Consider the following 20,249-nt stretch of genomic DNA (forward strand, 5'->3'; position numbering starts at 1 on the left):
TACTTTTAAAATCAACATCAACAATTACACACAGGAGTGACCTGGCACCCTGCAGCTAATCCCTTGCAAAATCCTTTGCCCTGTTGCTATTTTGGTGTGTCTGGCTAAGTTTTGGCTGCCATCAGGTAGAACACTAAAGAAGAAGGGTGGCTAAAGGGAAACCGTTTCTCATGGGAAATAAACAAACAAACAAAAAAATCCAGGCCTGCCTAAATCACCCAAAACCATATGGCAAAATGTGTTATAGTCTGATGAGACCAAAGTAGTACTTTTTGTGTATAATTCTAAGAGATACCTTTGGCACAAAAAGAAAACAGCTTATTACCCAAAGAACAGCATATCCACGGTGAAGCATGGTGGTGGCAGCAGCAGGCTATGGGGCTGTTTCTCTTCAGCTGGGACTGGGGCTCTTGTCAAGATAGGTAGGTTGTTTGTTTGTTTTGATAGATCTGGATCTATCTTCCGGGCGGCACAGTGGTGTAGTGGTTAGCACTGTCGCCTCGCAGCAAGAAGGTCCAGGGTTTGAGCCCAGTGGCCAATGAGGGCCTTTCTGTGTGGAGTTTGCATGTTCTCCCCGTGTCTGCGTGGGTTTCCTCTGGGTGCTCCGGTTTCCCCCACAGTCCAAAGACATGCAGGTTAGGTTAACTGGTGACTCTAAATTGACCGTAAGTGTGAATGTGAGTGTGAATAGTTGTTTGTCTCTATGTGTCAGCCCTGCAATGGCTTGGTGACTTGTCCAGGGTGTACCCCGCCTCTCTCCCATAGTCAGCTGGGATAGGCTCCAGCTTGCCTGCGACCCTGTAGAACAGGATAAGCAGCTACAGATAATGGATGGATGGATGGATGGATGGATCTATCTTCCATTTTTGCATGGATGTGTGGAAAGACTGCCAAATCAAGACATGCTACATTGATAGACCCTTACCCAAAAAATACTGAGTGCTATATTACAAGTAAAAGGCGTTTCTTTCTTTCTTTCTTTCTTTCTTTCTTTCTTTCTTTCTTTCTTTATTTATTTATTTATTTATTTATTTATTTAACAAAATATTAAGCAGGGAAGGTACACACTTATACACACGGATCATTGGAAGTTTTTAAATTTAAAAAATTTTCCCCCCTAAAATATTTGCATTTATTCTTGAATTTTGGAAAAAGATCTGACATGATTTATATTGGTTTCATACATTTAAACACTCATTCATACACTTTTCACAGGGGTGTGTAGACTTTTTATATCCATTGTAAGTACAGGTAGGTTAACCTACAAAAACCGTGCAACCTTTGTACAGTAATAAGACTTTGTTATATTTGTCAAGTCGGAAGTCAAAAAAACATAGTTGAGAACATCAACGTAATAAGACTAACATGAGCTCGTCAAATATACACAGATCAGCCATAACATTATGACTACTGACAGGTGACGTGAATAACATTGATTATCTCATTATCTCAGTATATCCCATCCCTTGACAGGTGCCAGTGTAACGAGACAATCAATGTTATTCACTTTACCTGTCAGTGTTTTTAATTTTATTTCTGATCAGTGTGAAGAAGTAGTTAGTTAGTTAGTTACTTAGTTAGTTAGTTATCTAACATTATATGACAGATAGGTAATCTTTGCTAGTTATGTTAGCTTTCAATATAGGTAGCTACTAATTTAGCCATAGCTAAATAGATGTTAGACCAATTTCTTTTCGATGAAAAAGTTCTTCAAGCTTCTCATTTGCCAGATTCCCACAGTGAGTAGTACTGAGGTTTGGATTATCGCCCACCACAAAACATTTCCATTTGTTTCTTCACTCATTTGACGAAATGTTTCCTCACGTTCCTGTGATTAACAGTACGAACAAGGTTAGGTCAATTCAATTTGCACATATTTAAAGGTACAGTTTTGTTAATGTGATTAGAATTAACCACATTTTTTTCTTTCAGTAAGCAGTAATTATTATTGAATGCATTCTGTTTTCAGACTACTGGAATTCTTGGGTTTCACATGACGTCACATCCGCCTCATAAGTTATTCAAAACTTTAGCTGGTGGTCTACCAAAGCACAGTTGACAAAGCATTTGTACGAAGAAGGGGCATTATTCGCATGAAAAAATGCCTTACGCTTGCGTTGTTTTAGGTTGTTCGAATTGACCAAACCATGAAACTTTCTTCAGGGTTCCCTGTGAGCTAATAAAAAAGGGTGAACGAACACAGGTTTTCACAAAAAAACATTGAGAAAGGTGGCTTTTGAACCTCTCACTGAAATCGAAGAGAGCCGAGTCGAAGCATGCTCGAGTTTGCAGTGATCACTTCATGAAAGGTTTGTATATCCCTCTCAGCTATGGCGTTAGTGTTTTCCAAGTACTTTTCTAGCTATGTGTCGTTATTTTACGGTACTTTTTTTAGTCACGAAGCGCTAAAGTCCCCAGCTGTTTCCTTGTTTACTCCTTACTCCTCATAAAGTCCATATGCATGAAGGTCACGACAAAATTCTTACCCAGCCATACAGTTACAATGCGCCGTGATCACTTCTCCGTCTTGTTTAACTAAGATCCAGGTCTTTAAAGGGGTTTCTGATGATCTTTGTGAATGATTTACCTGAGAGATAAGAGCCAACACAAGTGAGAATCAAGCGAACTGTTGTTTGTTTACACTTCAACTTGCAGTGCTTCGTTGTAAAGATGCAAACAAAAAGCTTAAAAAAACATACTTACACGGGCAAAAACAATACAGGATTCATTAGGCAGCGACTTGATAGCGAGGTCCTTTACCCAGCCACATACAAAAAAGTTGTAAGCCTCCATACTCTTCCACGCTTTCATCTGTTTAGCGGTGTAGAAGGATGTCTGCAACACCAGATAGTTCGAGATGTCGGGGAACTCGACTGAAGGGTAGTTTTCGAGATCGTATGACAAATCCTTCTTTATCAGATTGTAGGGGTTGATTCCATTGCACATAGCAATCTTCTGAATATATCTAAAGCGAGCAGTGGCTTCTACATTACGAGCATACTCTGATAAGTTATCGCTAGTTGTTTGCACTACGGCTGCTGTTTTGGTTTGCTAGACCACCAGCTGTTTTACCGGAAGTGAAATCACTAAGAAAAGTCACGTGACAGAAACCCAAGAATTGCTTTGTCTTCCTTCCTTCCTTCCCTACTTACCCGTTCGAAGTTTTGCTGCTTGCTGATGAACTGCATCTGGGCTATCAGGTGCTGTATTTTGAACTTCACTGATTCAATGGTGTCTTTGGTCTTGACAGCACTGGGATCGATGGTGTGTTCTACCATCTGCACATCGAGATGTACTTTCTGTACAGGGATACAGTAAGGCTTCTTTCATACATGATTTTGCTCTGCACTGAGACCAATCATATGAGTTTTGAGTGAAACCAATATAGAGGGTTGTAAACAGTACATTAAATCAGTACTGAAGCATAACAAGAAATATTCTTCATGTAGACCAAAGTGAAAGTATTATAAGCATGTGTCAGTAACTGGCTATGCAATATCATGTGGTAGTCAGCACACACAATACTATCATACACATGCCAAAGTAGTCCCAGGTGTGTATATGATCTTGTTCTAATGTTCAAAGATGTGTTCTAAGTTATATGTTTTTTCTCTTTGGGATATTAAAGTAAAATACTGGCCTCATAGCTTGGGGCAATGGTGGCTCAACAGGTTAAGGCTCTGGGTTACTGATTGGAGGGTTAGGGGGTTCAGTCCCAGCACCACCAAGATGCCACTGTGGGGCCCTTGGGCAAGGCATGCTTAACCCTATCCTATCCACATCAACCCCACATAGTTGTGGGAGAAAGATGGAAAAAGAAGTTTGGGTTCATGGTTTGTCATCACAGCTACTCAAATATCTGTAACAGTGCCATCTGGTGGTTATTCTTCAGGGGCCTAAACAGTTAGAATCACAGATAAAAAGAGCTAAGTAGTCCATAAGTAGCCCAGTCTAGTAAAATAAGGCGAGATTAAAAAAAAAAAATACAAGATGGTTTTTATGTACACTGTGTGCTAATTTTACTAACATAAAACACTACAGTGCCAGTTATTTCAATTAAATTCTTTTTTTTTTTGCACAGTACTTTCAACAATAGACATAGAGCGACGGCTACAATTATCGACAGTCCATAATTATCAACACCTTTTCAGATTCACCAATAAAAATTAATTTTGCAAAGATGAGTTTCAGTTACAACAGTTATTATTGGTTAATTAATCAACCAGAAGACCCACCTCGCCCTTTGATCTTGTCGTCTGAGGACACAGCTCGTTACCTGAGACAGAATTTTTTTAGCACGATCAGCAATTTGAGGAAAATCCAGACGTTATCATCGCATGTAAGCATGGTGGAAAGATCATGGACATGTTTTTACTTATCAAATTCACCGATGTTTCATGATCTTGTCGAAACCTACTTTGTTTCTTACTCTTTCATTTGACAGTTGACATTTTGTATCTAAACTTGCGTTTGAGAAGTCACATAAGGTGTCGATAATAGTGATCACTTTCACCAGTGTCCACCATTATCGACACCCTGTGGAATTAAGTGACATTTACAACTGTTATGTATGGATCTTTGTGTAACATTGTTGAAGTAGATGAAGTACTTTAAAAAAATAAAAGTGCTGTGATTTATAATTTTTTTTCTGATTCATAACAGGATGGAATGTTAATAGAGTATTTGGAATCCTATTGCAATAAATAGAATTAGACCAGAATTAAATTCCTCGCATATAAAAAAAATACATGCTTGAAATATTCAGATTTTTCTATTCCATTCAGAAAATATTTTTTTGCAGTTTGTTGTAAATATTTACCACATATTACAATATCAGTAGGCATTTTATATTTTTTGATGTAAATTTAAAATCTCAATTTAAAAAATCAACCTTTGACCTGGATTTTCATGTGGTTACAATGTTAATTGGCTGTTGACATTTATTGTTAAACTACAAAACTAGAAATTAATACAAACAACAACAAATGATTAACAAAATGTGATCTACGAAAATACTTAGAAAGCAGGTAGAAAGTGGAACAAAAAGATTTTCTGACACAGATTAAACATTATCAATTCATTTGTGTACAGACATTAAAATTACTTGCTCATTTACATAAGCACCAACATCGATATATTTATATAAAATATATTTTGTACTAAATATAAGTCTATGTAAAACAAATTTTAAATAAAAACTACGTTTTATGATTTAAAAAAAATAATAATCATCTGGGTGTTTATAATTGCGGAACGGTGTTGATAACTGTGGACAAAGGTGTCAATACTTGTGGGACGGTGTCACATGATCTGATACGCTAAGTAATCGGGAATCAACTCATTTTTCCCCAGTGGAAGTTTGAGTAATTATTCATGCACAATTTACGTATTGAAAATATTTTCTACTTTTGCAATGGCCAAAAGATGGTTAAGGTGTCAATAATTGTAGCCGCCGCTCTAGTTACAAAACTGTGTTCCAAAAATCTGGATGTAGATTTGTATTAAGCTACACAATGAGCAAATCAGAGGTGACAGTGGCAATGAAAAGCTCCCTGAGACAACATGAGGAAGAATGTCTGAAAGAAACCAGACTCAAAAGGAATTCCATGCTTTTCTGGGTGATACTGGATAGTGGGACATTCACTTTACTTTCCTAATAGTAAGTCCCAAAAGCCCTGTGATGACCTGGTGACTTGTCCAGGGTGTACCCCGCCTTTCGCCCATAGTCAGCTGGGATAGGCTCCAGCTTGCCTGCGACCCTGTAGAACAGGATAAAGCGGCTAGAGATAATGAGATGAGATGAGATGAGATGAGATGAGTAAGTCCCAAAGTTTTGTTTTTAGTAACATGAAAAAACAACAACATATGAGTATTTACCCTTGGAGTGACCTACACTCAAGTTAGTGTGAAACGTAGCTGATATAACAGTCTCAAGATTTCTCAGCAAGGACTGAAATAAACCACACATGGAACTAAACATGGAGCTTTTTACACATGAAAATGCTTCCTGAAAGAAATACTCTTACTTGCATATAATGCACATTCAGCTTTGACCTTGACTTACCAAACGTTCATTTGCAAACACAGAGAATCGCGTCGTGTTTGATTTCATACAAAGGAAATGCTGACCAGAGAAATGGGATGTGAAGGTGAATTTTCCATATTTACCCAATTTTTTCATCAACAATACCTGCAAACATTAGGAAAAGTGCAAGGGTTAAACTCAATGCTGTTGTCAAGTAGCAAAGGTCTAAATTTTTAACATGCAATAAACAGTATCCAACCTCAAGATTAGGATCTTTAACAGTGATGGTTAATCCAAGGTGTGGAGAGTGGTCCTGCTTTTTATCCCAGTGTTCTAATAAGACATAACCTGGAGGGAAGACAACACTTCAGACTTATTTTGTTTGTATAATGCTGTATTGTTAATTTGACTGAATAAGGGCTATGGAGGAACTTCCCATGACATCATCACAACTGCAGATTTGTTTACGCCACCATATTGCTAGGCAAGCTTTGTGTTGGACAATGACCAGCACAAGTGTACACAAGTGATTGTAAGCTCAATTCAGTAAACATCTACAAATAATCATGTAAAAGTTGCATCTAAAAGAACAATGCCAGAAACTGTAGTGCTTTTGGATGTAATAACAGATGTGGAGATAAGCCTGATTTAACTTTTCACCACTTCCCAGCAAACCCAGAAAGATGAGAAAAATGGTGAGCTGCAGTTAAACGGGAAGACTGGGTGCCAACAAAGCATTCCCGTGTGTGTGGAGAACATTTTATATCAGGTTAGTGTGAAAGTTCTGTGCAACGTTAAAATGTATATCAGGATACGGGCTTTGGACGCGATATATTTTATTAGACTTAATGCTTGGCAAGACTAGCAGCATGTTATGTTATGTACTGATAATGTAGATGAGGCTAAACACCATAAAATACGCTAGATCTCGGCTCTGGCTTGTACTATTAGAAGTCCATGTTTGAGCTTACCTTTATCATAATAAGATATTTTTCTTTATCAGGAATTTCCCATAACATTCCAGCATGCACAAAACCTGCCTCAAAATATTGGTAGGCATCTGTACTTTTGTATGCCTTTAGCATCGCTCCAGTGCATTTAGAAGTCCAAATACTAAATAGTTCAGGATTTCGTAGTGTCCCAAATCCAGTAGCTGGTTTGCCGAACACTTTTCAAGTGTAATAAATACCCTTGTGGGTAAATGAAGAAGAAGAAGCCTTTATTTTTTTGTCACATGTACACTCAAGCACAGCGAAATTCCTCCTCTGCATTTAAACTATCTGAACCAGGAAACACGTTTCAATGTGTTGATCCTTGACAAGCTAAAGCTAATAATGAACAGATTTTAAAAGCTGTTGTTATTTAAAAAAGAAAGAAAGAAAGATGTTTAACTGTGGACATGATGAATTTTTCTGTGAAGAAATGCTTATTTAAATTTATGGAAGGAGTCTCCAGTGTCGGCACTTGGTCAGAGTCAGTAAGTACACTGCCACTGGACAGTCTTCCAAACAGAGTGCTTTGTATTTTCTTGTTTCTCAGTAACATAACAAACTTGCTGTCTACCTTCCCATGGTGACCCTGCTACGACTTCTTGCCCTTGACCAGGAGTTCAACTGAAGACAGCTACCCGAACCCACCAGACTGTCAACTGACTTTCTCGCCCCGACCTCCCACTGTGACTCCTGGTCGGTTCATACAAATGACGATGACAACAATGACAAACTTTTTTGTCTTATAATTATTAACGTCAAAAGAGAGCAAGAACAAGAAGCTTTTTCTAGTTGCTATGATGTAACTGATAACCGATAATGGGAACTAACTTGTTTTACATGTTCCACCAAATTAAATATAACTTTCAGGAGTTGAAAATTAAAATGTGTCATTCATTAATACATTAAACATTGGAATTGTTCGCAAATTTTTGTGGTATCAGGAACAAAATACTTCAGGGTGTGCTGTTATAGGAAAATAATCAATTTCAGGGTGGTAACACAGAAGTATCACACCAACCCATTGTTGATTATTACCTCCACCAGCTTTGTTGGAGGTGGTTATGTTTAAGTCTCTGTTTGTTTGTTTGTTTGTTTGTTTGTTTCTTTCTTTCTTTCTTTCTTTCTTGTCTGTTCCCAACATAAAAAGTAGTGAATGGATTTTGATGAAATTTTGAGGAAAAGTAAGCCATGGTTCAAGGAACAATTGGCTAGATTTTGATGCAAATTCAGATATGTATGTGGATCCAGGATTTTTTTTGTCTGTTCCAAACGTAACTCAAAAATTAGTGAACAGATTTTGATGAAATTTGGTGTACAGCTTTAATATTATCCTAGGTTCAAGTGATTTGATTTTGATGTTGATAATATGTGGCTTGGCGGAGGTATACACTCTACCGAGTGCCCTTCTAGTTTTCATAAGATGTCATATTGTATTCCTTATTTATTGTAATAGATACTAATAGATACTAACATTCCAAAACCAATCATCAGATCAATGTCTCCTGAGGCATCAATACAGTTTTAGATTGTTTATTAGAAGCTGTTTCATACTGACTGTGAACAAGTTTAACATTTTGTTCATCTCATTAATAAAGTGATTAAAGATACAAACAGAGTTTTAGGTGCATCACAGTATCAGTTTACAATTTCATAGGCACCAATCTTTTTCACGTCTTTTTTTTTTTTTAGCTTTTTGTATCAAAACCTTTTAAAACTACTGTTATCTCTGTGTGGCATGTTTATTCTTTCAAAGCAGACAAACCTCCTTCAAGCAGTGTTGTAGTCGAGTCACTAAACCTCGAGTCTGAGTCCACTCTCAACTCCCCAGTGTTCAAGTCCAAGTCAAGTCCAAGTCATTAAAAAAAATTCAAGTCGAATCCGAGTCGAGTCCAAGACTCCAACCGCACCATTTGACGGTGGTGGTTTTAGCACCATTAACATGAGCTTATTCCTGAACATGACATATGAACAGGTGAATGTGCATCAGGAATGCGAAGTATTCTGTCAGAGATGGTTGGGAGATGGATGTAAGTGCAGAAGGTGTGTTTATTAATACAAGTGAAGACAGGTAAACAATCCAGAACGGCAGGCAAAATTGAAAAATGGTGAAACAGGCAATAGGTCAAGCGAGGCACAAACAGGCTATCATAGACTCGGCAGAATCAAAGACGAGAAACAGGAAATCAGGGATCAGGAAACCAAACAAGGAAATAAGGCTTGGTAATATGTGAGCAACACAACTCAATATTTCGCAAAGTAAGTGTGTTTTCACAGTTTTTATATAGGCGTGCTGATTGCGCCTTAATCCTGTGCGGGTGTGAGTTGTTTACGGCGCGCACACGAGAGTCCGCTTGGCGCACGCGCTGTCCAGAGTGCATCTGAGAGTCTAAATTCTGACACGAAATTAGTACAAAATTAATGTACAACCCCAATTCCAAAAAAGTTGGGACAAAGTACAAATTGTAAATAAAAACGGAATGCAATGATGTGGAAGTTTCAAAATTCCATATTTTATTCAGAATAGAACATAGATGACATATCAAATGTTTAAGCCAAGAAAATATATCATTTAAAGAGAAAAATTAGGTGATTTTAAATTTCATGACAACAACACATCTCAAAAAAGTTGGGACAAGGCCATGTTTACCACTGTGAGACATCCCCTTTTCTCTTTACAACAGTCTGTAAACGTCTGGGGACTGAGGAGACAAGTTGCTCAAGTTTAGGGATAGGAATGTTAACCCATTCTTGTCTAATGTAGGATTCTAGTTACTCACCTGTCTTAGGTCTTTTTTGTCGTATCTTCCGTTTTATGATGCGCCAAATGTTTTCTATGGGTGAAAGATCTGGACTGCAGGCTGGCCAGTTCAGTACCCGGACCCTTCTTCTACGCAGCCATGATGCTGTAATTGATGCAGTATGTGGTTTGGCATTGTCATGTTGGAAAATGCAAGGTCTTCCCTGAAAGAGACGTCGTCTGGATGGGAGCATATGTTGCTCTAGAACCTGGATATACCTTTCAGCATTGATGGCGTCTTTCCAGATGTGTAAGCTGCCCATGCCACACGCACTAATGCAACCCCATACCATCAGAGATGCAAACTTCTGAACTGAGCACTGATAACAACTTGGGTCGTCCTTCTCCTCTTTAGTCCGAATGACACGGCGTCCCTGATTTCCATAAAGAACTTCAAATTTTGATTCGTCTGACCACAGAACAGTTTTCCACTTTGCCACAGTCCATTTTAAATGAGCCTTGGCCCAGAGAAGACGTCTGCGCTTCTGGATCATGTTTAGATATGGCTTCTTCTTTGAACTATAGAGTTTTAGCTGGCAACGGCAGATGGCACGGTGAATTGTGTTCACAGATAATGTTCTCTGGAAATATTCCTGTTAGGGTTTTGCTGGGATTCGAACCTGGTTCGTTGGTGTGATAATCCAGCAAACCCCCACTAGGCCACCAGGGGGATGACTCAAATGCAGAGGCGTGAGGCGGAAGTAGAAAAAGAATCAAAAGGTTTATTTAAACTATATACACTATATACACGGCAAAACAAAAGACAAAAAAAAACCAAAGAGTAAAATCCAAAAGAAAAGCAAAGTGCAAAAATACAAAAGCTAAGAAGATCAAAAAACACAGTACAAAGGAAACTGGAGATAAACATAACAGCACAAAGACTCCGTGACAAGAGGACTGAACTCAGGGGTATAAATAGACAAACTAATTAAGGACACAGGTGAAGATAATTAGGCAATTAACACAAACACAAAACACAGGAACAGTGGCGGCCTCTAGAGGCCAAAATAAACACGACATGAAAAGGAAATAACAGCGGCCTCTAGAGGCCAAAACAGTCCTAGTCCTAACAGGACCCCCCCCTCTAGGAGCGTCTCCTGACGTTCCCAGGGCGATCCGGATGGGCCGAATGGAAGTCCCGACATAGTTCTTTATCAAGGACATCCCGAGCAGGAACCCAGCAGCGCTCCTCAGGACCATAGCCCTCCCAGTCCACCAGATATTGCAACCCGCCGCGGACCCGGCGGGAGTCAAGCAGGCGATTCACAGTGAACACAGTCTGCCCCTGGAAGATGCGGGGGGGTGGGGGGTTCCTAGGGGCAGGGGCATACGTAGACGTCAGTACGGGCCGTAACAGGGAAACATGGAAAGTGGGGTTGATCCTCAGAGTCCGGGGCAACTGGAGCCGGTAGGAGACAGGGTTCACCCTGCGCACCACCTTGAAGGGGCCAATGTAGCGAGGAGCAAGCTTGCGGTTCTCCACCCGCAGTGGAAGGTCCTTAGTGGACAGCCAAACACGCTGCCCAGGGCGGAAAGCGTGTGCAGGTCTTCTATGGCGGTTGGCCTGAGTCTGGTTGGTTCTGGAGGTCTGTATGAGGGTCTTCCTGACCTTGCTCCAGGTCTTGCGACACCGTCTCACATATTGGTTGACCGAGGGCACCCCCGCGTCCTCCTCCTGGTCCGGGAACAGAGGTGGCTGGAACCCGAATTGGCACTGGAATGGCGACAGCTTGGTGGCCGATGACTGCAGGGTGTTGTGGGCGTACTCCGCCCATGGCAGCCAGGTGCTCCACGATGTCGGGTTATCCATAGCCAGGCCTCGCAGGGTGGTTTCCAGGTCCTGGTTGAGCCTCTCCGTCTGACCATTGGACTGTGGGTGAAACCCAGAGGAGAGGCTGGCAGTGGCTCCGATGACCTTGCAGAACCCGTGCCACACTCGGGAGGAGAACTGGGGCCCTCGGTCTGAGACGATGTCCTGTGGAAGACCAAAGACTCGGAAGACATGATTAAACAAAAGTTTCGCAGTTTCAAGAGCAGAGGGGAGTTTGCACAGTGGTATGAAGCGGCAGGCCTTGGAGAATCTGTCAACTAAGACCAAAATGACCGTGTTACCTTGTGACTCAGGGAGACCCGTGATAAAGTCGACTGCCACGTGGGACCAGGGACGCCGGGGAATGGTCAGAGGATGCAGGAGACCCTGGGGACGCTGTCGTGGGTTCTTGGTTCTGGTGCAAACCTCACAGGACAGGACAAATGACCTTACTTCCTTCTCCATGTTAGGCCACCAGAAGCGTCTTTTCAGGAAGTCCAGGGTCCTCCGAGCTCCCGGGTGGGCGGTGAGAGGGGAAGAGTGACCCCACTGGAGAACCTTGGCCCGGGCTTGATGTGGGACGTACAAGAGGCCTGGTGGCCCCGTCCCAGGACCGGGGTCCTGGCGTTGGGCTCGTCGGACAGCCTCCTCAATACCCCAGCGGACAGGGGCCACAATCCGGGACACAGGGATAATAGGCCCGACTTCATTCTCCCTGTTAGTGGCAGAGAACAGTCTGGACAGTGCGTCAGGTTTGGTGTTCTTGGAGCCGGGGCGGTATGAGAGGGTGAAGTCAAACCGACTGAAAAACAGGGCCCACCTAGCCTGTCGAGGGTTCAGTCTCTTGGCTTGCTGGAGGTACTCCAGGTTCTTGTGGTCAGTCCAAACCAGGAATGGATGTTGTGCTCCCTCCAGCCAGTGCCTCCACTCCTCAAGGGCCAGTTTGACCGCTAGCAGTTCTCGATCCCCCACATCGTACCGGGACTCAGCAGGACTCAGGCGGTGGGAGAAGTAAGCGCAGGGGTGCAGCTTTCCTTCCGAACGTTGAGAGAGCACCGCGCCGACACCACTGTCCGAGGCGTCCACCTCCACGATGAATGGTTGGGAGGTGTCCGGGAGAACCAGAATGGGTGCCGTGCAGAAGCGGTCCTTGAGGTCTTTGAACGCCTTTTCTGCCTGAGGAGACCAGCCATAAGATCCACCTGTCCCTTTGGTGAGGTCTGACATGGGTGCTGCCACAGAACTGAAGTTCCTGATGAACTTGCGGTAGAAGTTAGCGAATCCTAAGAACCGCTGAACCTCCTTAACGGACTTGGGAGTAGGCCAATCCCGGACGGCCAGGGTCTTGGCAGGGTCCATTTGGAGTTGGCCTGTCCGTACAATAAATCCCAGAAAGGAGACCTCGGGAACATGAAATTCGCATTTCTGGGCCTTGGCGAACAGATTGTTCTGTAGCAGCCTCTGGAGAACCTGGCGGACATGGTGGCGGTGCTCCTGCACGGTCTTGGAAAAGATAAGGATGTCGTCGAGGTAGACAAAAACGTATAGGTTAATCATGTCCCTTAAGACGTCGTTGATTAGGGCCTGAAAAACAGCTGGTGCGTTGGTGAGTCCGAAGGGCATCACCTGGTATTCGTAGTGCCCAGACGGGGTGTTAAAGGCAGTCTTCCACTCGTCTCCCTGTCGGATACGGATGAGGTGGTATGCGTTCCGTAGGTCCAACTTGGTGAAGACGGTGGCGCCTTGGAGCAGGTCGAAAGCTGTGGACATCAGCGGAAGGGGATATCGGTTGCGCACAGTGATCTTATTCAGGCCCCTGTAATCAATACATGGTCGGAGCCCCCCATCCTTCTTACCGACAAAGAAGAAGCCGGCTCCAGCAGGTGAAGTGGAGGGTCGAATAAACCCAGAGACCAGGGCATCTTTGAGGTATTCCTCCATGGCCTTGCGTTCTGGCTGAGAGAGTGAAAACAGTCTGCCACGAGGAGGGGTAGTCCCAGGGAGCAAGTCGATGGCACAGTCGTAGGCCCGGTGCGGAGGAAGAACGGCGGCCCTGCTCTTGCTGAATACCTCCTTGAGATCCCAGTACTCTGTGGGAACTTGAGATAACTCGGTGAGATCAGGGGGCTCGGCAGGAGACACAGGAGAGCTAGAGAGCAGACAAGAGGCATGGCATGCAGGGCCCCATTCCACAACCTGGCTTGTTACCCAGTCTATGCGAGGGTTGTGGCGAGTAAGCCAAGGAAGGCCTAGAATAACTGGGAACTCAGGTGAAGGAATCAGGTGCAGGGATATTTCTTCCTTGTGACCTTGAGACTGGAGGAAAACTGGAGAAGTAACTTGAGTGACTCTTCCATCACCTAACGCTTGGCCATCAAGGGCAGACACAGACAGAGGGACTTCAAGAGGTGCAGTAGGTATATTGATGCTTTGGGCGAAGTGAATATCCATAAAGTTCCCAGCCGCCCCTGAGTCTATCAAAGCTTGACAAGAGTGGACAGACTCACCCCAGGAGATGGAGACCGGGATGTAGATTCCTTGGCCAGGGAGTCCGGGAGAGAGGGTAGGCCCCGTCACAACCCTCCCTCGGCTGAACGGGGCGGTCCTTTTCCCAAGAGTTCGGGACATGATGCTCGGAAGTGACCAGGCTTGCCACAGTAGATGCAGCACTTGTCCCTCCTTCTGCGCTCCCTCTCAGATGCGGAGAGGCGAGTACGACCCACTTGCATGGGTTCTGGACAGTCACTGAAGGAGGTAGACGGTCTCCAGGTAGAGGTAGGGAGGCTGGGGGGGCTCAAGGCTTGGTGGCGTTCTCTCATCCTGTTGTCCAGACGAATAGCATGTGAGATGAGGGTTTCGAGGTCACTTGGGCATCCAATAGAGGCCAGACCGTCCTTGATGGGGTCAGACAGACCATGGTGGAAGGCTGACACCAGGGCAGTCTCGTTCCATCCACTTACTGCTGCGAGTGTTCGGAACGAGATGGCGTAATCTGCGACGCTTCCTCCTTGCCGGATGGACATGAGCTTTCGGGCTGCGTCGGTACTGATGTCTGCCTGATCGAAGACCCGAAGCATCTCTTCAGAAAACAGCTGGAAATCAAAGCACTCAGGTCCCTGTCTTTGCCAGATAGCAGTAGCCCAGGCTCGCGCCTTACCAGCTAATAAGGTGATCACAAAGGCAATCTTGCGGCGATCCGTAGTGTAGGTGGTAGGCTGAAGCTCAAAGGTGAGTTGACACTGGGTAAGGAACTCTCGGCACTCACTGTGCTTGCCGTCATACCTCTGTGGTGCAGGAAGGCTGGGTTCGCGAGGTGAAGAAGGCAGCATTGCAGGAGGCACTGGAGCAGGAGTGGGAGCTGGATCAGGAGCAGGAACTGGATCAGGAGCAGGAGATGCAGGCAGAGATGTCAGCTGTGCCAGGGTTTTCCCAATTTGCTGAAGCAGTTCCTCGTGGTGAGCGAGGGCCTCACGTTGGCTGGTGAGCGTACGTCCATGAGCGTCCATGGTCGCTCCGAAGCGTGTCAAAGCTGCCATAATTCCCTGAAGGTTGGCCGGGTAGACAGTTGAAGCAGCCTCTGCTGAGTCGGTCATGACGGAGTCTTTCTGTTAGGGTTTTGCTGGGATTCGAACCTGGTTCGTTGGTGTGATAATCCAGCAAACCCCCACTAGGCCACCAGGGGGATGACTCAAATGCAGAGGCGTGAGGCGGAAGTAGAAAAAGAATCAAAAGGTTTATTTAAACTATATACACTATATACACGGCAAAACAAAAGACAAAAAAAAACCAAAGAGTAAAATCCAAAAGAAAAGCAAAGTGCAAAAATACAAAAGCTAAGAAGATCAAAAAACACAGTACAAAGGAAACTGGAGATAAACATAACAGCACAAAGACTCCGTGACAAGAGGACTGAACTCAGGGGTATAAATAGACAAACTAATTAAGGACACAGGTGAAGATAATTAGGCAATTAACACAAACACAAAACACAGGAACAGTGGCGGCCTCTAGAGGCCAAAATAAACACGACATGAAAAGGAAATAACAGCGGCCTCTAGAGGCCAAAACAGTCCTAGTCCTAACAATTCCTGAGCCCATTTTGTGATTTCCAATACAGAAGCATGCCTGTATGTGATGCAGTGCCGTCTAAGGGCCCGAAGATCACGGGCACCCAGTATGGTTTTCCAGCCTTGACCCTTACGCACAGAGATTCTTCCAGATTCTCTGAATCTTTTGATGATATTATGCACTGTAGATGATGACATGTTCAAACTCTTTGCAATTTTACACTGTCGAACTCCTTTCTGATATTGCTCCACTATTTGTCGGCGCAGAATTAGGGGGATTGGTGATCCTCTTCCCATCTTTACTTCTGAGAGCCGCTGCCACTCCAAGATGCTCTTTTTATAGCCAGTCATGTTAATGACTTCTTGCCAATTGACCTAATGAGTTGCAATTTGGTTCTCCAGCTGTTCCTTTTTTGTACCTTTTAACTTTTCCAGCCTCTTATTGCCCCTGTCCCAACTTTTTTGAGATGTGTTGCTGTCATGAAATTTCAAATGAGCCAGTATTTGGCATGAAATTTCAAAATGTCTCACTTTCGACATTTGATATGTTGTCTATGTTCTATTGTGAATACAATATCAGTTTTTGAGATTTGTAAATTATTGCATTCCGTTTTTATTTATAATTTGTACTTTGTCCCAACTTTTTTGGAATCGGGGTTATAGATATAAATATCTTGCACCAAATTACTGTTTATTAATCCTCGTCTCCATTTTCCAAGTCCTAATGCAATTAATGCACGAGTCCGAGTCCAAGCACGAGTCATCAGTGCTCAAGTCTGAGTCGAGTCACAAGTCCTTAAAATTAGGGCACGAGTTGGACTTGAGTCCAAGTCCTGGACTTGAGTACTACAAGCCTGCCTTTACATATCGAAATCATAAAAATGACTATGTCATCCTTCTTCTTATATGTCAACTATACACAATCAAAATTGGCAGTCTGTGAGGTAGGTCACTAGTTGTGGGTTATCAATAGCTGTCAGTGACTCTTGTCATTATATCAATACTCTTAAAGCATAACATCAGCAATGTAACTCGAACAGTATAACAATGCCATAACACGGAGCTGAAAGCCTAAATTTACTAGAAGGCATGCTACTAGATGTTGTAAAAGCAGTATCCTTAACATTCTTTACCTGTGACAAGGGTGTCCTCTGGAATCTCTTCAATTATACACTTTTCCCTCTGCTGTGACAAATCAAAGAACATTGCTGGAGCTGAAATGACCAGGCACGATATCAGAAGGCAGGTCTGGGTTAGATTCATGGTGGTTATTGTTATGGTTTCAAAAAGATTAGATAATACAACTAATGGAATATGAAGAAATGTACAAGATGAATATCTGTAGTAGTTGTGTGTGAGAACGACAGCGAATGTGTGAAATGTCCACCTGCATGGCTTCGTGTTACTCAAACAAGGTGAAAAGAAAAAGAGTGATAAGCCCACAGCAGGTGCCTAAAGTTGATAAAGTTCCCAAATGGATAACCTAGTAGTTGTTCTGCTTCATAGAGGACAATGTGCAACATACAACATCCTAATTTTTTGTTTTAGGAATGGTTCATATGTTCTTCATGAAGTTTAATAGTTGAAAAGGAAGCAGTGAAACCAGCAGGAACACTCTCATAAAAAAAAAAGTACACTATTTTACCTTTAGGAGTACAACAGCTTGTCACTGGGGCCGTACCCTCTAAGGCAGTGCTGCTCAACCACTGGGCCGCAGCTCATTAGTGGGCCAAGATTTAATTTTATTTTTTCCCAAGTTGAAGCTAATTTTTACTCGTAGTAGGGTACAGTTGCTGGGTTGCATTCAACGGTCACACTACAGCTCACAATGCTTTGCAATGGGTTACTGATGAAAATGAGGCATTTTGGTGGTGATCACTGAGCTCTGTGTAAAATCTGGAGAGCTCATAGGCTTGTCAGAGTGAAGTCATCTGGTCACCATCTTACTGCTCGCATCGCGTGTATTTGGCTTATGTGTCAAACCATCGTATCCAATCAAACTTGCCCCAAAAAAAGTATCACCTGACTTTTTTTTTCCTTTTATTACCTCCTCTTATTTTCTCAACTTTACTCACATTCCTTGCATATCTTTATAGCATTCCCCTTCATTGTTATTGTTTTTTCTTTCTTTTCCAGTCCAGTCTCTGATCTTTTTTTTTTTTGAACGGCTCGTTTACTACTATAATTATTTTTATGGAGATTATTTCAGTTTTTCTCTTATACAGTGTATTTTTCTCTTTCATATAGTTCTATCTATCTATCTATCTATCTATCTATCTATCTATCTATCTATCTATCTATCTATCTATCTATCTATCTATCTATCTATCATTATGCCAACACAAAGGCTGTACAATATTGATCTTCTGAGTGAACTTCTTGGTTTTAATAACTTGCTTGTTTGCTGTACACAAACATGGCAATACATTCTTGTGTTAATGGACCAGACTCCACTTTTGGATCATTAATGCCTTTTGAATGAGAATTCCCTGCATGCATGGTTTTATGTTGGCTGCTGGCACTTTCTATTTCGGACAGTTGTTGTAACAGGATTATTTTCTCATGTTATTTGCCGTTTTCACTTCCTTCTCACAGTCATGTCTTAACAGTATTTATTGGTCACATAATTCACTGACACAATATTCTTGGAGCTTGCGATCAATATGACCAGTAAATACTGTTAAGACATGACTGTGAGAATGAAGTGAAAATGGTAAATAACATGAGAAAATAATCCTGTTTCAACAACTGTCTAAAATAGAAAGGAAGTATTGTACAGCCTTTGTTTTGGTATAGTATTGATTGATTGATTGATTGATTGATTGATTGATTGATTGATTGATTGATTGATTGATTGATTGATTGAAAGGAAGAAGAAATATATGAAATGGATACACTGTAAGCCCGGATGTCAAATATACTTTAACAAATTAATTAGAATGCACTTAAAAATATAAGCTTGATGACATTTCTAGAAAAAAATAAGTATTGTCAACTCATTTGTAGATATAGTCGATTGTGTTAATACATTTAAGTTAAATGTACTTAAATTAATAAGTTTTAGTTATGATCACACCTCTTTTTCTTTTGACCGCGAAAATTGTCAACTCATGTATGGTCTGCATGCCAGTAGGACTGTACGTTTTGGTGCTTGCCATACACGGTAACTCTTGTCGAAGAAGAAGTTGGAAGCGGCAGTCGGCTATCGTCGATTGTTTGTTTTAACCTTGAGAGGAGTGTTATTTTTTATTGTCAGTGGGGGAGAGGAGAGGCTATTTTTTTTTTCAGCCGTGAGAGGAGTGTTTTATTTTATTGTTCAAAACGTTGTTTTGTTTTATTGTCCACCAGTTTCATCAACCTGTTCCACGCACATATTCTCTTTGCTACTTTTGTCAGTGGGGGAGAGGAGAGGCTGTATTTTTTTTCAGCTAGCGCTACCAGTTCCACGAAATTTCATGTTAGCTAGCTACCGTAGGACATAGCACCAACCGTCTCTGATCGCACTAGCAGCTAGCTGTTCGCCATATTGTTCGCCAGCAAACTACTTTCCTTGAGGAGTGACTGAGGGGCTGTTCGTTGCTTTCCGGCTGCTACAAAATTTGGTAAGTGCTGTTAAGCGAACGCTGTTCTTTCGGAGATGAGTAGCAATTTAATTACATCTAAATCTTATATTTCCTGATAAACTAGCCATTTAATCTACTGCTAAACTAATCAGCTAATCTGTTAAAGTTGTCCCAAACCATCTGATCTGCTAAATCAAATGCAATGTTGTGGAAGTCAAGTCAAGTCAAGTTTATTTGTATAGCGCTTTTAACAATAAACATTGTCGCAAAGCAGCTTTACAGAATTTGAACGACTTAAAACCTGAGCTAATTTTATCCCTAATCTATCCCCAATGAGCAAGCCTGTGGCAATGGTGGCAAGGAAAAACTCCCTCAGACGACATGAGGAAGAAACCTCGAGAGGAACCAGACTCAAAAGGGAACCCATCCTCATTTGGGCAACAACAGACAGCATGACTATAACATTAACAGTTAGTGAAAACAATGTTGTGGAAATGTAAGTACTGTCCTTTTAGCTGTGAAAAGAGAGCACAACTATTGAAACATTATAGACTGAAACATGGAAGTTATGCGAGAACACAACCAATTCCCTGTTTATATCAACAATGCCTTTGTACATTTAAAACATTAAACGCACTTCACGTGCACTTGTCCCGCATGCACAACACAACTTCGTGTTAAATAAAGCACAATAAAGCTTTTGTTATTTTGTTGTGTATGTAATCATACAGATAAGAAAATATAACATTCTTGACCGTGGGCTTGTATGTTTGCTTTTTTTCAGGTTTATTGTGAGTTTAGCAGAGTGGTGGGGAAAAATCTCAGCGAAAACTTCTTTGATTCGCTAGACAGCTTTTCTACAAACCTAATTGAGCTCTTCAGGAAGGAGAGAGGCCTTACTGGTCAGCTTTTGGCAGCGCTTTTATGTCAAACAAAGGTGACTTTATTTGTCAAGTGTACTCCCTGTCTTGAAGTTTTTCTCCTTTCCCTCTGTC

General features: G+C 42.2%; 1 protein-coding gene across 1 annotated transcript; it reads right to left on the reverse strand.

Annotated features, from left to right (window-relative positions):
• Positions 1-1,678: 1,678 nt before the first annotated feature.
• Positions 1,679-16,954, reverse strand: si:ch211-255i20.3 (transmembrane emp24 domain-containing protein 11). The gene is made up of 5 exons (XM_060926865.1): positions 16,825-16,954; positions 6,285-6,373; positions 6,065-6,190; positions 3,153-3,299; positions 1,679-1,828 (listed from the first exon to the last, which is right to left on the reverse strand). Exons 1-5 carry the CDS (start codon positions 16,952-16,954, stop codon positions 1,679-1,681), a joined length of 642 nt encoding a protein of 213 aa, XP_060782848.1.
• Between the last annotated feature and the right edge of the window lie 3,295 nt (positions 16,955-20,249).

This window comes from Neoarius graeffei, chromosome 8 (genome assembly GCF_027579695.1).
Source record: "Neoarius graeffei isolate fNeoGra1 chromosome 8, fNeoGra1.pri, whole genome shotgun sequence".
In the NCBI taxonomy this organism is placed as follows: domain Eukaryota; kingdom Metazoa; phylum Chordata; class Actinopteri; order Siluriformes; family Ariidae; genus Neoarius; species Neoarius graeffei.

Coding starts and splice junctions, on each gene's coding strand:
- si:ch211-255i20.3 (XM_060926865.1), bottom strand. CDS start 16,954: ATGAATCTAACCCAGACCTGCCTTCTGATATCGTGCCTGGTCATTTCA. Junction 6,374..16,824: donor AGAGGACACCCTTGTCACAG/GTAAAGAATGTT, acceptor TCTTCCCTCCAG/GTTATGTCTTATTAGAACAC. Junction 6,191..6,284: donor TTAAAGATCCTAATCTTGAG/GTTGGATACTGT, acceptor TAATGTTTGCAG/GTATTGTTGATGAAAAAATT.